This window comes from Petaurus breviceps, unplaced genomic scaffold (genome assembly GCF_028583685.1).
Source record: "Petaurus breviceps papuanus isolate PSGF00001 unplaced genomic scaffold, PetGlider_PUasm1.0 229, whole genome shotgun sequence".
In the NCBI taxonomy this organism is placed as follows: Eukaryota; Metazoa; Chordata; class Mammalia; order Diprotodontia; family Petauridae; genus Petaurus; species Petaurus breviceps.
Window position 1 is genome coordinate 5,737,005 of NW_027185903.1, and position 19,194 is coordinate 5,756,198.

The following is a 19,194-nucleotide window of genomic DNA, read 5'->3' on the forward strand; positions in this document are numbered from 1 at the left end:
AGAAATACACTAAGAAACACACAGTAAGTTCAGAGTAATTTATGAAACAGGCATAACATATTTTCCCCAGTTCTCATGCTGATTCCTTCCAGCCTAGAATCCAAGAGATGGGAAAAGAGGGCAGATGTAGGGTAACACATATAGTCTGAATTTTTAAAAGATGCTTAAAATGTGGTTATTTTATTTGAACACTAGCCAAGTGTTCTTTTTTTCTTAATGTCTAGAGTAAGTTTTTGGTTATTTTGGAAGAAACAATAGCACTTACATAACTTCCATAAGGGAAATGGATGCCAATGGCTGTGTAGGAGAGAAAAAGCAAATTGTTCAGAAGTCCACATATATATATATATATGATCATTGTCAGAATTAATAGTGCTGAAATCCTTTCAAAAATCATCCCGTGGATAGTGTTTGATTCCAGAAAGAAGCAAGAACCAAAATATCACAATCTCCAGGTCTTTCTCATGATAAGAATGAAGTAGGCATCACTGTCAATGGAAGCACTAACCCCGGCATAATAGTCCAAAAAATCCTCTTGGGAGACCTGCATATGGAAGGGAAGAAAAAAGAGGTGGGGAACAAAATCAGGGAATGGTGCCACCAAAGAGCATTCTGGTTAAAGGCAGGTTGGAGTTACTACTGGGATCCGGATCTGACCTGCCTAACCCAAAAGCAGAACCCAGATGGTGTGCGTGAATACAATGGATAAATTAAAAAATCACCACACCATGCATGGAGTACCTACAATTCTGTATTAGAGCTATGTGGGTTGAGATACGTTTCTGGGAAATGCTTATTAAAGTACATATGAGTAAACTTGGAGATGTAATACTTGAACTCATTCATACCTGCTAATAATTGAGCTTACACAGAGAATAGCCTTTAGAGAATGGGGGCCTAGATAAATACACTGGGGGGAGGCACCCAGATGGGAACTGAACATTGATCTTGTTCATGTAGGGAATGCTCACTGGGGAACTGAAAAAGTCAGTCAAGGGTAATGGGAGGAAACATAACTAGTGGTGTGAAGTGCTGAGAAGGAGAGGGCCACCTAAAAGGGAGATGGTAGACTGCTAGAAGGCTAGCTATTCTGACTTCACAATCTGACTGGCAAAGCCTGAAGGGCCTATTTGGGTACTGGGGAGGGGAGGAAGGGGTGTTGTCTCTGGATTAACCTGGACCATCCAGAATGGGACATGAACTTGAAGGAAGGAATGATCTCTGAGCTCTGCTGCTCTTTCCCCCTCAACCCCGCTGCCTTGGCAATATCAGAAAAGACTGGCAATAATCCTCAGATGTCCCCAAAGCTCCTGGGAACTTAACTCAATGGAAACCATCCAGCCTTACCGGGAAATGAATATTACATCAAATTCTCAAAATTATTATTTTCAGTTCCGGTGGGAGGGAGGGAGGAGTTATCAAGTTTAAAAAGCATAATGAGAGAAATCAACTTAAATAACATTTTATCCATTTAAGTGAATGAAATAATATTTAGTAATTCAATTCCCATTAAAACAACATGCTAATCCTGATCCAGAATTAGCAAAGCCATTATCAGGAAAAGAAATGACATTTTGAAGAGCACTATTATACAACAATACATTAGCAAATAAGGGGAAGTTTAGCTGAGAACCAAGCTAAAAACTGAAACTACAAATATAAGAAACTGCTGCATCAGTAGGAACTGCCAAAGGCATCTCTACTCCCTGCTCACACAACTACGGGAACATACTAGATGTTTCAAAGTCCTTCAGTAGAAGAAACAGAGTGCTATGGCAAAGCACAAATTAAAAACATGGGCACAAAATGTCAGGTTGTATTAAAAATGAAGCCCATTCATTCATTCAACATGCATTTACTGACTGCCTATTAAGCATACTGTCACACTCAGTTCTGACCTCTAACAATAAATAAAACACAATTTAGCTCCCAAGAACCAGATTAAAATGTAGTTGGGAAATACTTAATAAAACAAAACTACAACAGAGATCATGTTAATTTGTGGTTTGCTAAATCAGCTAGGCAGCACTCATCTTCATGAATCCAGATCCAGCCAGATTAGTTGTGTGACCCTGGGCAAGTCACTCTGCCCTGTCTGCCTCAGTTTCCACATCTATAAAATGAACTAGAGAAAGAAATGGCAAAGCATTCCAGCATCTTTGCCAAGAAGTCCCCAAATGGAATCACAGGGAGTTGGACACAACTAAAAAAGAGACTGAACAACAATAAGTCATCAACACGCCTCCAGCAGGGATCTATTTCTACTTGAATTTGACATTACTTCTCTAGGCAACTCAGACTCAAAGGTGCCAATTTGCATTTGGTGGAAAGAATTTCCTTACCAGGAGTTCCCTACCAATCAATGATCAATGATTACTAATATTTGTGAAGTCCTTAGCACCAGGCCTGATGCCTAGTAGGTGCTATATAAATACTTCTTCCTTTCCCTTACCCCGCCCCCCAAACAACCTGTAAATGGTTAGTAAGGGCATTAGGATTCTCCTACCTCCTCAACTCTAATGACTCCATTCCCACTTCAGCTGTCAGTTGGCATGGACACACCTCACTATCTCATGGACTTGTACCACTTTAAGATACAGAACCTAGAATTCTACTGACTATAAACTCCTATTCTTCCAGGGTGGGGAGGGAACCTGTGGTCTCAGGTTCACATGTGGCCTTCTAGGTTCTTGGGTGCAACCTTTTGACTGATTGCAGATCCAATTGCTATCCCTATATTTATATTTATTCTATTTATAATTATATTCTATTTAACTATATATGAATATGTATCAGGCTATCTGAGTGTAAGAAGCTCCAACACGATTTCAGCAAAATGCTGCTAAATGCTAAGGGGTATACTTTCTAAGGACATTTAAAGGACATAATGGCAGACACACACATTTTATATGCACTTGCAAAACACTTTCCTTTGTAATCTCATTTGGTTCTTCACAACTGTGAGTGAAGTTGGTGCTATTCTTTACCCTATTTCATATTGAGGTTGTCACATCTAGAAGGTAGCCGAGGTGAGTATATGTTTTAATGGTGTGTTTCCATATGCATACACTCTGAAGTCTGATAATCTTTCCCTGGTATTCATCCCTGTCCTCTTCAGTCATTCTCTTCCTCTGCCTGTGCCTTCCACTGTGCCCATTGGAATTCCCAGTCCACTACTAACCCTTCTCTTTGCACTTTATCTTTTCCCCCTACATGCCATCATTTGCTGACACTAACTGAAACCTGAAGAGAGTGCATGCCTTGCTACCCTCACCAAGACTGGACACTCCAGAATGGTCTCACACATTTCTAGGAGGTAAAATCATTTTTTTCTAGCAGTATGTAGCAACCCAGGAATAGGACAAGAGAAAGTGGATGGCGGGAGTTCTGAGAAATGGGAATTAATTAATTGAGAATTGTATGGGAATTATATAGGAGAATTAATTGTATTTCTAGAATAATGACTAGTGAAATCTACTGTTGACTATTATTTAATAGACTGTGGAGTTAAAGGTGGATGGAAAGCAAAGTGGAGATAAAATGAGGGAGGTAAACTGGAAGAAGAGGGATTGATCCAAGGACCAGAGGTCACACTGAAATCAAAGCCTAAATTTAGAGGGAATGAGAGAGAAGGACAGGTCAAAGCAGGGGTGAGGAAATTTTAGCCTTAAGGCCATAGGTCCTTAAGTAAAGCCCTTTGACTGAATCCAAACTTCACAGAACAAATCCCCTTAATAAAGGGATTCCTTCTATAACACTTGGACTCAGTCAAAAGACTGCACTCAAGGACCTAGAAAGCCACACGTGACCTCCAGGCCACAGTTTCTCCATCCCCAGAAGGATAGGAGTTTATAGTCAGTGAGCAGAATTTCCAATTTCCATATCTTAAAGGTAGTACAATTCCATGAGATAGTGAGATGGGTCCATGCCAATTGACAGCTCAAGTGGGAGTGCAGAGTAGAAGAGGTAGAAGAATTCTAATGCCTGTACTAACCATTCACAGGATTGCTGTAGAAACCAAGGAGATAGTGAACATAAAGTATTGGGAAAACCACAAAGATCTACTTCATAAATTTCAGCCTTTGATGTATAGTTTATATGTTATCTTTCTAGAACTTTTTAGGCAAAAAGGAAGGTAGAGTCAGGAAGATCTGAGTTCAGACTCAGCCACCAACACTTACTAACTGTGTGACCCATGGCAGACAATTTAACCTCACTCTGCCTCAGTTTTTTATCTATAAAATGGGAGTAATAATGGTTCCTGCCTCATCAAGTTGTTGTGAGGATAAAATGAGATATTTATAAAGCACTTTGCAAACCTTACAAGACTATATAAATGCTAGTGATTTTTTTTTTCATTTTTAAATTTAAAAAGGGCACCCATAAGGACTTGTGCTCAGCTATGGTTCCAAATTCTGCTTTGAGGCATAACTTGAAAGATCCAGTTCATGTCTCTAGCAAATTACTTGCATTGTAGACTAGGTGTTTCTAAGAGAAGAGCAGCTCTATTAATTTCAAGCTTAAGATCAGGATTTTGCCACATTTGATATGCAAGTCTGAACACCAAGCCCTAAATTGATTCATGTGAAACTTGATTTGAGTCTTTAGGGTTCAAGACTGCTGCCTTCAACCTGACCAAGTGCCTGAATATTTCTGTTGGGGCCCAGTGGGATTAGCCAGACCAGGCACTAAATTCTGTAGTTTTGTAAACACAGATACTTGGTCAGTTCATTTCCATACCTGCCATTTTTCATAAACAGCTAGAGAAATAAAGCATCAAATTCTGTTTACATAAAAATTGGAGGAGAAAAAAAGAGAGTTTAAGGTCTGATATATCCTATAGTTCCAGATCATTTTTCTCCTTGTACAATACGCTGTACCTTTCTGGCAGTCAGGAGGGAGGGCTGCTTCAAAAACCTGGAACCAAGATGTTTACTCCCACTCTCACTGGGTTGTGCTGTGCTCTGAAAGAGGCCTCCCCCTCTATTTGGAGGATGGAAGAGAATTTGGACAAAGCAGCTGCATAAAGCAAGGAAGGAGCTCAGGCAGCTTTGATCCAACGAACTGTTTCACCACAACTCTGCCCACACTGAGAGTGCCAGCCAGAATCCGTGGCTTTCAAGCTTCCCCATCTCATAACCTAAGACCTATCATCCCTTTTACTTCTACTTTCTAGACATCACTTCCTTCCATTTACTAGGCAAAAGTCACACTAGTGAATTGGTTGCACTTAATTTTTTTCAAAAACTAGCAGTTTCCTCACCTCTTAGGGAAGGGGAGCTGGAGAAACAGAGATTAGATGACCTTTCAGGCTGTGGGTGCATTCAAAAGAACATGGGATTTGGTGTCAAAGGATTTGAGTTCAGATACTGGCGTCAGCATTTACTATCTGCGAAACCTTAAGCAAGTCATATAAACCCTCTGAGGCTTTCTTTCCTCATCTAGAAAATGAGGGTGGTGAGACTAGATAACATCTAAAGGCTCCAAATTTCTTATTCTTCCAACTGTGACAACCCAGCAGAGTCTTCTACAAGGGTAGAATTGTTTTCCTAATGAAGTTGGAGGTATAAAGCCATTCTGTTCAAAAACAGAAGCTTTCCAACAACCATTTTTATAAAAAAAAAAAAAACAAGAAGACAAATGCTTATTTTTCCTTCAAGTCACGAAATTTTCTAAAATTAAAAACTTTGGACTTCAGAACTTTTAACAATGGAATGACCAGGGGCAGCTAGGTGGTGCAGTGAATAGAGCACCAGCCCTGGAGTCAAGAGGACCTGGGTTCGGATCTGGCCTCAGACACTTCACACTCACACACACACACACACACACACACACACAAAAACCTAGTGGTGTGACCTTGGGCAAGTCACTTAACCCCAATTGCCCTCCAAAAGAAAAGCAAAAAAAAAAAAAACCAACGGAATGACCAAACATGATTCCAGAGGCCCAGAGACATCCTTCCCACCTACCTCCTGACAGAGAGGTGATAGACTTGGGATGCAGAATGATCTACACAGCTGATATGGGAATTGGCTTTAACTAGTCTTGTTAGCTGGGTGCTAAATTCAGTTGTTTCTATGTTCTTGAAGGACTGCAAGTGCTATCTTCCCTTGTTATAAGCGGTCTGTTTTTCTTTTTTTCTCCAATGGGAACACAAGAGGTGAAAAGGAGAAAATATGGATTTTTGGTCATTAAAAATCATTTGGGGGGGGATTGGCTAGGTGGCACAGTGAATAGAGCACTGGCCCTAGAGTCAGGAGGACTTGATTTCAAATCCAGTCTCAGACATTTAACACTTACTAGGCATGTGACCTTGGGCAAGTCACTTAAACCCAATTGCCCTGGGCCCCCCCCCAAAAAAAGCAAAAAAATCATTTTTTAATTAGCTGCTACATATGCCCAACTCAATAGAAACTGTCTAGAAATTACTATCAGATATGAATCATCATTCTGTCATCAGAGCTGAAAAGGATAAGGTTTTAACATTCAGGTTTTTAGGAGGGAAGAAGCACCATGCAATGGATAGAGACCCAGCCTGGGAATATGGAACACCTAACTTCAAGTTCCCTACTCCAACACATAAAGGCTGATATAATGGATAAAAAACTGGCCTCAGAACCGGAAGGACATAGGTTCATGTGCCATCTCTGGCTGTGTGACTCCAAGCAAGCAACTTAACTTCTTAGACTGACCCAGACAACTATCCAAAACTATAAATTGTACAACAGTTGTAGTCCTGTGTGGGTAGAGAAATCTTCCTCAGCAGGAGTGCCCTGTACAAATGAAGTGACAGCATTGGACCAGATAAAAGGGGGGAGGCAGGCAATTCCCGAAAAAAGATTTGTCTCAGAAAGGGTTTGTTAGTCAGAAAAGTATTAGTAGCATTTTATAAGGTATGATTGCAACCCTATGCTAGAGTCCAGAAATATGGTCGTTACCTCGATCTTTGCACTTGGTTAAAGTTAAGTGGAAAAGGATGAATCATTTCCTCTTTATATCTAACCAGGTCAAGAGAATAAAAGGAAGGAGACAATTACCAGCTCTGAGGAAGAGGAGGGCTCTTTGAGTTACACCATCCTCTCTCCAGCCATCAGGTTCACAATCTGATTTATCAAACTTAGACTTTCTTTGTGCAGACTTAGCTTAGTGTTTGTATTGCCCTGAGGTTCAAAGCTCTAGAACTGACATGTTTATCTTTTCCCACTTCTTCCCAGCCTCTTGTGGGCACTTTGCATTCATTCTTTCTCTTCTCAGGCATCCAAAGTCCAAGTACATGGGCAAAATTATCTTCTAACCTGTATTCAGGGTATCAGGCTAACCTTCTAGGCAGACTCAGACTAGGTTTGGTGGTCAGGACTTTGCCTCAGGGTACTGAAATTTAAAGGATGCAGATAACACTTGCTTCAATAACATATAAATAAGTGAATTTAGCAACCAACTAACAAGACTAGTTAAAATAAGAGGCTATCTGATAGTAAATCTTCCTCTCCCAACACGCAGCAGCTCTACCCCAGGTAAATTCCTGGGAGTCCTAGATGATCTCTGAGATCTCTTCCGCTTGTAAATCTACAATCATACTGTGATCCCAGGATCTGCAGCTAACCAACAACTGACCTTCATATGACTAGTAATGCCCAAGAAAGAATCTCCTGAAATGACTTCTTTATTAACTGGTATTTTAATTTGGCTTAAGTAGCTAAGCCCATGAACAAGGCAGAGTTTGTCACAGGCAGCATTCCACTTCAGACAACAAATTACATCCTTGTAGCCCACAGGTAGGCCATAATATCAAATAATCAGATTATTGATCTATAAGGCCCCACCAGGGCCTGGAATTTTGAAGAACGAGATGCCAGTCATTAGCCAGGGAACGCTTTTATTCCTTCTTCTTGCCCCTCTTGACCTTGTCTACTTCATTCAACCTGACACCATGATAAAGTAGACAGACAGCTGAGGCTGCTAATACCATGCATTTTTAAAACATTTTAATTGCTTATCTAGTTGTTCAGTATCCGTGACACATACTCAACATGCCAGGTAAGTTGCTAGACATTCTTCTTTTTTTTTTTGCTTTTTGCAGAGGGGAAGGTAGGGCAATTGGGGTTAGGTGACTTGCCCAGGGTCACATGGCTAGTAAATGTTAGGTGTCTGAGGCCGGATTTGAACTTCAGGTCCTCCTGACTCCAGGGCCAGTGATCTATTCACTGAGCCACTTAGCTGCCCCAAGACATTCTCTTTTTTTTTAAATGGCACCTCAAGGCTAAGGCAAACAAGGTGATTTTAAAAAATATGAATATTTAATGAACAGAAAATATTTAAGGAAAAGTGCTGGGGAGTTCTGAAAATGGTTGCTCATTTTTCCTCTTCCTTCTATCTACCTGTACCAGGTACAAATGTTAAACAAAGAGAGAATTTTAGACCCTTGCTGGAAGCTGTAGAGATACATGTTATGCAGCTCTTGTATTTCAAGGTGAAGTACCACCATCAACATCACTAACGGCTTTTGTTGTTTCTCAGTCATTTTCAGTCATATCTGACTCTTCATGACCCCATCAGGGGTTTTATTGGCAAAGATACCAAAGTGGTTTACCATTTCCTTTTTCAGCTCATTTTACCAATGAGGAAACTGAGGCAAACAGAGTTCCGTGACTTTCCCAGGGTCACACAACTAGTAAGTGTCTGAGGTCGGATTTGAACTCGGGAAGATAAGTCTTCCTGACTGCAGTCCTGGGACTCGAACCACTACACCACCTAGCTGCCCATAAATAATGATAATAGTTTGCATTTCTGTGTTAGCCTCTGGTTTACAAAGCATGTTAAAAACATTATGTCATTTCAAAGAAAGGATTCCTCTCAGGGGAATAAAAAATACAATTATTAACAGAGGCAAGGTGGCCTACTCTGAATTTTTGACTCGTGGGGCCCAGAATTTAAGCAGTAAGAAAGGAGGTTATTGAGTCTGATGAGATGCACCTCCCAGCACCACAAACTCTGGTTAGCTGAGATCAGATAGTGACACCTCAAGCTCCTGTAAAACAGGAAACAAAACACGAATGGGGAAGACAAAGATCATATCCAGCTCCTAGTCCTGGTGATGAGTCACTCTGGCTGACCAGGTACCAGCAGAGCCAAGGAGCAAGGCCCATCTAGCATCAGGAAACGTCATCGAGAGCCCAGGGAAGCAATGGATACAATGCCAACTGGTGCTCACAGTCTGTAGGCTGCTGGCCAGAGAAGACACACGGCTTCTCTTCAACTTATTTTCTTTGCAAAAGGCAAGATGTCTCACCTACTCATGGCTACACAAGCAAATTTTGGTAACCCATAGAAAACTTGCTTCTGTAATCATTTATTTCACCAAAGTGTTATTCATTCTCATAGATCTAGAATAGGAAGGAACCTCTAGAGTCATCTTGTCCAAATCCTTCATTTTGTGAAGAACCAGGTTCTGGGAGGGATAGAGTAATTTACCTTAGGTCATAAAGGTAGAATAAGCAACAGGGGCAGGATTGGAACTCAGGGTTCTTTGCTTCCCAGAACCAGACCCTCTTCATTGTATCTGCTCTTCCCCCTAAAATCTTTCTGCTGGTATTTGAGACCATACAATCAATCAACAAGCATTTATTGAATACTTACTGTATGTCAGGAATAGTGCTAAGAACTGGGGACACAAAGAAACATTAAAATAACAACCACCACCATCTCCTGCCCTCTGCCCTCAAGAAGCTTGCCTTCCAAAGAGATCCACTCGAACTATAGACTGTGATAACAGCAACAATTAAAAAAAAATTAAAGATTTTTCTGCAAAACTGAACTGCATTGTCCCCTTCTGTTGCAAAGGAGAAATATAATTTGTCAGCTGAAAGTTTTACAGCGACTAAAACTGAGCAACTAGAATTGGAATACCTGGAAAGAATGGGGAAAGGGTCTATGGCAAACATTCCAACCTAAAAGTTCTTGTTGCTGGGTTTCTGCTTTCTACCCTTTTCTCTTGCCATAACCACACACTGCTTGGTGACTTGGAGATAAAAATGGAAATGAATGTGGTCGCATTGGTCAGCATATGTTAATCATTTTGAAGCAAGTAGTTGGAAAGAGAACCCTAGTTCCCCAAGTCATACATTTAGAGTTTCCACGCAGTTTTCATCATGATGATGAAATAGATATCGGTGTCTATTGACGCACTCACTCCTGCATAGTAGTTCATAAATTCCTCCGGCGTAACCTGCAGTGGCAAAGTTTAAAACAGAAAGGAAAATCTTCACATCTCATTGCTGTATTGCCTAGATATAGAAGAAGAAAAATTGGAAACCAAAAGGCTTTCAAGTGAAAGCAGCTAAGGAATGGACCTGAAATAAGAGAATACAATAAAGGACAGTAAAGAGTTATGTGAGGAAAACACTTTCTAAAGGGAATGTGCCTTTTGAAGGAAAAATAAGTGGGGGGGGGGGGACAGAAGGATACAAAAAATGAAGAAAGAAGGCTTGACAATTTCTAGGCCAATTTAGATTTTTTTTTTTAAAGTGACACACCATCAGCGTCATTTTGCTTTAAAATCAAGAGTATGCCTGTTGAAGATATGTGAGACCGATACTCAAAACACAACTAATTAGTTTTCTTAACTATGGTTAAGATTGTCATTCTGCGACATAACTGAAATTGAACAGGTCGTTGCCATGGTAGGCTAAGCACGGCAAAGTCATTTTCTGCCTTTGGAAGACTGGAGTTTAGTTCTAAGTGCTGAGAGAGAATTCCAGTTCAATGATCTGCTATTATCTGCTTTCATAAGAGATGAATGTTTCACTGTATGACGAGTAGAAGGCAAAACTAATTTCTCATTTTTTTTTTCAGTTTTATATGTGCTTATGCTCAGTTTTATTAAGCCAATGAGATTCTTCCTCTAAGTGTGGAGTTTAGGACATTTTGCTTTTTGAAAAAGAGGGGAAAAAATGTTATCTATCTTATTTCATAAGCCTTTTAGGCCAGATCAGTAGATAGAACCAGTTTAACTATCTAAGCAGTTGATTTGAGGGCGTGGGGGAAATCATCAAATTGCAACCAACTATCTAACTGATTTTCTTGCCTTTTTGACTGACTTTACTAACCATGAATTCAACTCAAAGAGTACCACCATTTATATGTGCAGAAAGAGTGGTCATCTAAAAAATTCTCATTCCTAGTCAATCCTCAATTATACCTTAAGGAATAAGGATGGCAGGGACACCGGAAATTCACAGAGGAATTTTTAAGAACCTCTTTGCAGTCCTGCTCCAATCTACTTCATGTTTGTTATGTTTTAAATCTCTACAGCTACTAAGAGTAATAATGATGTGTATTTCATCTTTTTGTCTTTCTAGTGAAAGTGTTAACGAGGACAAAGAGAGAAAGGAAGAGAGAGAACACCTAAGACAGGAAGAAGAAAACACAAAATTGGGTCTGAATAATCCACAGAGCAGATCCTCCGAGAAATCCAACAGTAACTAGAGAAACAGAAAAAGAAAAAGCTGGTTAGATATCTCAGAATTCAAAGCTTGTCAACAACTTTATCTTCAGTGGGTGTGGATAGGATCTAGTGAAATTGGAAATCATTGTTATTTGAGCTCTTAGTTTCACTAATGGCTTACTTATATAATAACTGATTTGCATACTCCTTCTTAAAAGGTCAACTTCCGCCTAGACCCCTGTCTGCCAATATTTGGTTTCCCCTGTGGTTTAATTATTATACTCAGCACTCTCCTCACTTGGTTTTCCAGATATCTTTGACCTGTTCTCCTCTACCATCTCTTCTTATGGATTTCCCAGTCTTTACTTTCTAATCCCCTCTCTAGCCCTTCATCTGCCTTTGTATTACTATTTCTTTTTTTTTTTTTTTTGCTTTTTTTGGAGGGCAATTGGGGTTAAATGACTTGCCCAAAGTCACACGGCTAGTAATTGTGTCAAGTGTCTGAGGTCACATTTGAACTCAGGTCCTCCTGACTTCAGGGCTAGTGCTCTATTCACTGCACCCCCTAGCCGCCCCCTATACTACTATTTCTTAAACTTCAAAATAGTTTGGTGGCTACTCCACAAAGGCAGGCATGCCTCACTCTAAAAGAACCCAATGGGAAAAAAATCTGGGGCTGATAACTTGCTTTACAAAGGGATTCAGTGGAGGATTCCTTCATGTGGTGAGTTTCCCTGGTACCATTAAAACATGGTACAATTCAAAAAAGTTTGGTTTACATGAAACTTTTCAGGAACACTTCTAATAATTAAAGAAAGGCTTACCCAGTAATCTTGGGTATTAAAATGTTTACTTCTGGTACCTTCAGCCACCACAAAAGTAAAGAGCTCTTTCATGTGAAGGATAATATATCATCCTACATTTTTACTACGTTGTTATTCCAAAAACCTGAAGAAAGACATGGGTGGAAGTTGCAAAGAGACATATTTAGGTTTGATGCTAAGCAGAAACTTCTTGCCAGTTAGAGCTCTCTCATTGTGGGATGGGTTCAAAAGTTAAATGGAGTTGTCAACCGGAAAATTGATAATATTGGTTGAACAAATGAGTAAAATAGCTTCTGACTAAATAAGTTTAGGGTCAGAAAGGACCTTAGAGATCTAGTCAATGTCCCTTATTTTAAAGATGAGGAAATTGAGGTCAGATATTTTAAGTGACTTATCCAAGGTCATACAGCTCGTGAGAGGGTGAGGACTAGAACTAAGGTCTCTTGACTCCAAGTCTGAAGTATTTCCTACCATTCTGAAGCACGTTTCTGAACTAAAAGGAAGATAGCTTATTTAAAAGGTTCTATTGCCTCTTTTTTTTCCATAATTCTGGAGGCTGCCAATCTAATGATAAAGGCACACCACAGATTTCTGGGAAAAGTTAGGGAAAACTCTTTCAGAAGATAACATTTCCTTTTCCCACCTCCATCTTTCCTTCCTGTAAAACTATTCTTTTAGCACATACCCCTCCCCCAGTAAAAAACAAAAAGAGAGATTTTATACTTTTACCAATTCTATGACTCCAAGGGTCTCAGTCTTCTCATCTGTGAAATGAGGGGATTGGAACAGATAGATGACCTTTTAAGTCCCTTCCAGGGAGGTCCCTAAGGTTCCTAACACTCTCCTACAAAGAAACTTCCCAGCTGCTGTTGTCAGTAAGAAAACAAAACAGCAGAAGGAGGTCTGGGGAATCATGACTAAGGAATATCCCTTTTCTCCATCTGGAATGTTGGTTTGGCTTTTCCACCCCAGGAAATCAAGTCTTTAGGATGTCCATTATGAGCAGACAATGGGAATAGAAAAAATTCCAAATCTGGGTTAAGGACCGCTCTAGGAGATGCTGCTTTCACCTCTAGAGTATGCAGTCAAAAGCTGATATTGGTAACTTTGAAGAAGTAAAGGTCTTGAAATGCCTTCAGAATCATGCTCAGAAAGATAGGATCATATTGCAAGTAAGACATAGGATAGTGAGTGTCTTTAGGGTTGGGTACATTTTATTTTCTTCTAACTCTTGAGAAACTGATCATCCATGGATGAGAACTCTCTGTATACAGAATAATGTATAATTAAACAAAGCAGCGCATTCCCCCACCATGCATGGAGATCAGATAACTGAGAGTTTTCCTTTTGTGGCTACAATGACAACCTATCTAGCTGCTTTGGTTATTTTTAGTACTGCAGTATTTGTCAACATTTTAGAACTTTGGTAAAGAACTTCCTTGTTTTCTTTCTTTCTATTTGCAGCCAGATATGATGGAAAATTTCTTTAGTTCTGAACTCACCAGAGCCTTCACATTGAACAATTAAAACTGAATTGGCCAAGCTCCACTTAGCTTAAGTCCCTTTACTTACCAATCCATCTTTGTCATAGGGCGAATCAAAGTTATCCAGAAATTTTCGGAAAACTTGCTCTTCCGTCCATTCTCCATTCTGGTACTTTGGATGGTGTTTTACATTATACACCCCACGTAAATCCTCAATTGTTATCACACCATCGCCTGTCTTGTCTAACTTCCTGAAGGCCTGCATGATGACCTCCTTCCTGGTTCTAGACATTGGGGGCTACAGAAAGAGGGAAAACAAATTGCAAACTTAATAGAGAAGCACTGCTGTACTAAGTGTGATGAGCTCATTTACTGTCATTTACTGCATATTCACAAATGGTCCAAATGGTCTTTCCCAGGCAGCCAAGGCGGCTAGGTGGCGCAGTGAGTAAAGTGCCAGCCCCGGAGTCAGGAGAACCTGAGTTCAGTTCTGGCCTCAGACACTTAAAACCCACCAAAAAAAAAAAAAAAACTAGCCATGTAACCTTGGGCAAGTTACTTAACCCCAACTGCCCTCCAAAAAGGCAAAAAAGAAAAAAAAAGAAATTCCCAGGCAGCATTCTCCTTTCTTCTCCCCTGAATCACATTGTGATTGGCTTCCATTTGGGAGAATGCAGTAATGCTTACCATCCACAGTCAGGAAACCAAACCATGCAGAAATTAGTTCCTTGATGACCCTAGAATCCCAGGTTTAGAGCTGGAAGGGGCATCAGAGGTTACCTAGTCCTGGTCACTTCATTACGTACCAACAGGTACCAAAGACAAAAACCAAACCATAGAACAAATAATTGGAAAACCAAGTACAGATGTAGTACTCTGATCCTTACCCTTAATGTAAGAAGAAATTCATTAAAATCTATTTTCCCATTTCCATCTTTATCAAATTGACTGAAGAGTTCTTGTGCTTCTTCTTTTTCCATCACCACAGCATAATCATTTAACCCTTTCACAAACTCTTTGAAGTCGATGGTTCGGCTATTATCATCATCCATGATCCGAAATACTCTGAAGAAAACACACACATACAACCACATACATATAGCCACTAAGAGCAAAATAGGTGTGGGAGTACACACACACACACACACACAAAAGGCAAACCAATGTCAAGGTTTTTCATCATGAAAACATAGGCACTTCAGAAAGGAGATAATATATGCATGTAAAATGCTTCGCAAAAAAATTGAGCCATGAGTACTACTTCTTTGTTTTGTCTTGTCTGATTGAACTGGAACGATATTTTCTAAACTTTTTCAAAAAGGGAAATGAAACTTAAAATAAAACACATACAGAACATGATACAAATTCTCTCCCTGAGATGAGCCATAAGCTAAAAGACATTGTTGGTTGTCTGTCTTCCATTTGGGAGAATGCAGTGATATCTACCATCTACTGTGTTTCCCTGATAATAAGACCTATCCTGAAAATAAGCCCTCCCCTTACTGTGTAAGATTCCTCTAAAATAAGCCCTCCCCCGAAAATAAGCCTTATTGAGATTGCTACTGTAGTGAAGGTGATCCCCTGTGCTACACGTTACATTATGGTACCCTCTGTATGCACCGTCCCTCCCCCCCGGGTGAAACGCACGCCGTGCTCCGAGCTGCATCCAATCAGAGCTGCAGCAGTGAGCGCGTCATCCTGTTCTTCCCCAGTGATTTGCTTATTGATTAAAGGTACATTTTTTTGTTCACATTTACCTGTTTATTAAAATTGCTGTCAATGTTCATTAAAATAAGCCCTCCCCTGAAAATAAGCCCTCTGGTGTTTTTCTGTCCAAAAAAATTAATAAGATAGTGTCTTATTATCGGGGAAACACGGTATAGTCAGGAAATCAAACCATGTAGAAATTAAGTCTTTGATTGACTCCAGAATCCCAGGTTTAAATTTGGAAAGAACTTTAGACATCATCTTGTCCACCCACACTCACTTACAGATGAGGGAACTAAGGTGGAGAGTATAAATGAATTTGCCTAAGGTTAGAGGAGGTGATAAGAGATAGAGTCAGGAGGTAAATCCAAGTCTTCTAACAAGCCACCCAGCAAGCTCTACCCCTCTCCACAACAGCGTCCCTGCTGATGGTCATTTTCCTCAACAGGACATGGAACAGCAGATGAGCAACTTTTCCCATTCATAGAGGGCAAGTCCATTCCTAGGTAAAAAGTCCCATCATAGCAGAAAACAAACAAACAAAACTGTCTTGAAATGAAGACCAAACCACCCAAATGGGCCACAACATCAATGACTGTTAGTATGAACTTGAAAGATTTTGGTAGCCTTCTGAGTTATGGCTGTCCAGTTATGGCTATCCTGTCCGGGAAAACTGGGGAATGAGAAAACTTAAGGTGATATGATAACCGTCTTCAAGTCTTAAAGAGCGTGATACAAAAAAAGAGATAAGACTTCTAGTACTAATCAATTAAGGAGAGCATTTGTCAAACTCCTACTATGTCTCAGGAACTCCATTAGATATTGGAGAGACAAAGGCCAAAATACCTCCCTGACCTCCAGGAGCTTATATTCTGTAAAGCAAACAACATATACATAGATACAGAAATATAAGAGATATAAGAAGTAAATACAAATTAATCTCAGGGGAAAGGTGCCTGCATCTGGTGGGGAGGTTTATGTATAATAGGAAGTGGAAAGTGAGCTGAATTTTGGAGGAAGCTAAAGATTCTAAGAGATGGACTAAGGAGGGAGGAAGCAGATTCCATGCGTGTATGTAGAAGCCTATGCAAAGACATGGAGATGGGAGATGTCATGTGTGAGGTGTAGACCAATTTGGCTGAATTTGTTCTGCTTGTCCTCAAAGCACGCCCTAGAAGCAATGAGTAGAAGTTGAAGAAAGTCTGATTTAAACTCAATGGAACATTTTTCCAAACAATTAAATATGTCCAAAAGTGGAATGAATTTGCCCCAGGATGTAGTGAGAGGGTTCCTCTCCCCACCCCTACTTGAGGTCTTCAAAGTGAAGCATAGTTGACCACTTACCAATGATTCTGTAGATTTCTATTCTGGTACAAGTTTAGCTAGGACATCTTCTGCATCCTTTCCAATTCTATGATACTCTTGTCCCTTTACAATGCAGACCGTGTTGAGAGAAGCCTTTTCCTAGCTAGTTGGGTAACTCAATGGATTGAGCACCAGGCCTGAACTCAGTAAGACCTGAGTTCAAATCTGGCCTCAGACACTTACTAGTTGTTTGACCCTGAGCAAGTCACTTAACCTTGTTGGCCTCATTGTCCTCATCTGTAAATTGATCTAGAGAAGGAAATGGCAAACCACTCCAGTATCTTTGCCAAAAAACAACAACAACAACAAAAAAAAAAACCAAATGGGGCCATGAAGAGTCAGATAGAAGTTAACAACAAAAAGCGACTAATAATAACACATTCATAATTTGCATTGGGAAAGGCTAAGTTTTATTCTTGCTCAATTAATTTTAAGTTGGAAGTGTTACTGCAGATTGATAAATGCTTGTTGAATTAAGGGGAATTCATTACTTCTTGATAAATATTGCCTCTGGCTGACTCACCTACCTATATCAATCAGCTTCCAAGAAGAGGAAATAACTAATTCACAATTTTCTGCTTCCAAAAGAATGTTAACTCTTCCTTCCTATAATGCCGGAATGCTCCCAGTGTGAAAATCCATTCCCCAACTGAGATCAGCAACTCGTTGGGCAAGGTAAGCTTAGAGAGCTGCTTGGGGATAAAAGTAAGTGATATGTGGAAGACCTTACAGTAATTGTGCCTCAGAAGCAAGGCTTGAAAACAGGTCTTCCCAAGTCCACGGTTGGCCCTCCCAGTCCTCTGCCATGTGACCCCTCTGTTAAGGATCCCTGAGAGATGCCTGGTTTTTATTCTGTTGCTACAAGTACCAAAGTCAGGTCTTTGCATCTTTTATATTTCATAGAATCTTAGCATTTATAGCTGGAAGGGACCCTAAAAGGCCACCTCATTGCAAAGGGAAAGGTTTAGATAGAGCAACCAACAGACAGTGAACCTACCAGTTTCCTCCAGGAGCAGAGAATTAAGGTATATCTGGTCAAGTCAATGGACATTTAGTAAGAATGTACTGTGGGGGCAGTTAAGTGACATAGTAGATAGAGCACTGGCCCTGGAGTCGGGAGGACCTGAGTTCAAATCCAGACTCAGACACTTGACATTTACTAGCTGTGTGATCCTAAGCGTTTAACTGATTAATCCTAATCACTTAACTCTGATTGCCTCAAAAATAAACAAACAAAAAATACTGTATAGCAGTCAGTACAGGGTGCCACACTTGGAGTCAGGAAGTAAATCCTCCCTCGGGAATTTATTAGCTGTGTAACCCTGGGCAAGTCTCAATGTCTCAGGGCTTTAGTTTTTTCATCTATAAAACAGCCCCTATTTCACAGCAGTTGGGAGAGGCTCGTGTGAGACAGCTTGTAAAACGCTTCACAAACCACAAAACGTCTTACAAATGTGAGGTTACTGGAGGCACTTAAGTGGGCATAAAAAGGAGACGAAAGGTACAGTTCCTTTACTCATGGTACAAAGAAGCTAAATTCTGCCTCCATTCTCTAGATCAGAGATGCCGCCCCCACTGTACAGCCTGGGGAAAGGAAGCCTCGCCCAGCTCTAGGAAATTATCGAGTAGGCAGTGAGCGCAGACAGTGGGCGAGGATGAGCTAAATTTCCACCAGGGATGATGGATGTGGCCAGACAAAATACTGACAGTGACTGCTGCATTTGTATTAAAAACACCTGACCCTGTCTCACTCACGCTTTCACCTTCACCCAGTAGGACATGCCCTAACTCCATCTGCAGATGCACAAGACACTGTTGTCACTGCAAACTCACTATTTGAGCCTTGAACTCCAGATCCCCAACTCTATGTGAAGACTGGAGAACAAACATCTTTCCCCTCTCTGACCTGCAAAAACCTGTTCATTATTCTCCCTGGTCTCTGTGCTTCCCTCATATACCTGTTTTTCACGTTCTGATCTTTCCCTCGGTTCCTGCGTGCTGGGCTGTGCTTCCCAACACAGAGGCACACCACAGACACAGCAGTAGACTGACCAATGTACAGTGCAGGCTAAAGCAAGCCCAGGTCCTTCCAATGCATAGCAGCAGTCAGACCCAACAGGGAATCCCTCAGTGTTCCAAGAAGTTTCTCAGATTCCTGAGAGTGCCTTTTCTTGATGTCAAAGTTATGTATTTGCCAAGGGAACAAAAGACATCATCTACTTTCGCTCTATGTGTAGATAGAACATAAGCTGCTTTAGAGAAAGAATTGCCTGGGGTTTTTTTTTCTTTTTCTTTCTTTTTGTCTTTTGTTTTACCAACATTTGGCAAAGTACTTGGTGTGTGGTAGATAGATGCTTAACAAATTCATGTT

General features: G+C 40.4%; 1 protein-coding gene across 3 annotated transcripts in view; it reads right to left on the reverse strand.

The window, feature by feature from the left end:
- Window positions 1-26: 26 nt before the first annotated feature.
- The window catches only part of CAPSL (calcyphosine like), a 47,619-nt gene continuing 28,451 nt past the window's right edge, over window positions 27-19,194 (reverse strand). Inside the window, exons 3-6 of one of the 3 annotated variants that reach the window (XM_069095979.1) lie at window positions 14,639-14,816; window positions 13,840-14,049; window positions 10,122-10,225; window positions 27-544 (exon numbers count right to left, since the gene is read on the reverse strand). In XM_069095979.1, coding sequence (XP_068952080.1) covers window positions 10,124-10,225; window positions 13,840-14,049; window positions 14,639-14,816 — 490 coding nt within the window. In that variant the 3' untranslated portion in view covers window positions 27-544; window positions 10,122-10,123. Of the gene's footprint in view, window positions 545-10,121; window positions 10,226-10,246; window positions 11,481-12,996; window positions 13,032-13,839; window positions 14,050-14,638; window positions 14,817-19,194 lie in introns of those variants that run through there. The other 2 variants (XM_069095981.1, XM_069095980.1) reach the window with 2 other exon arrangements.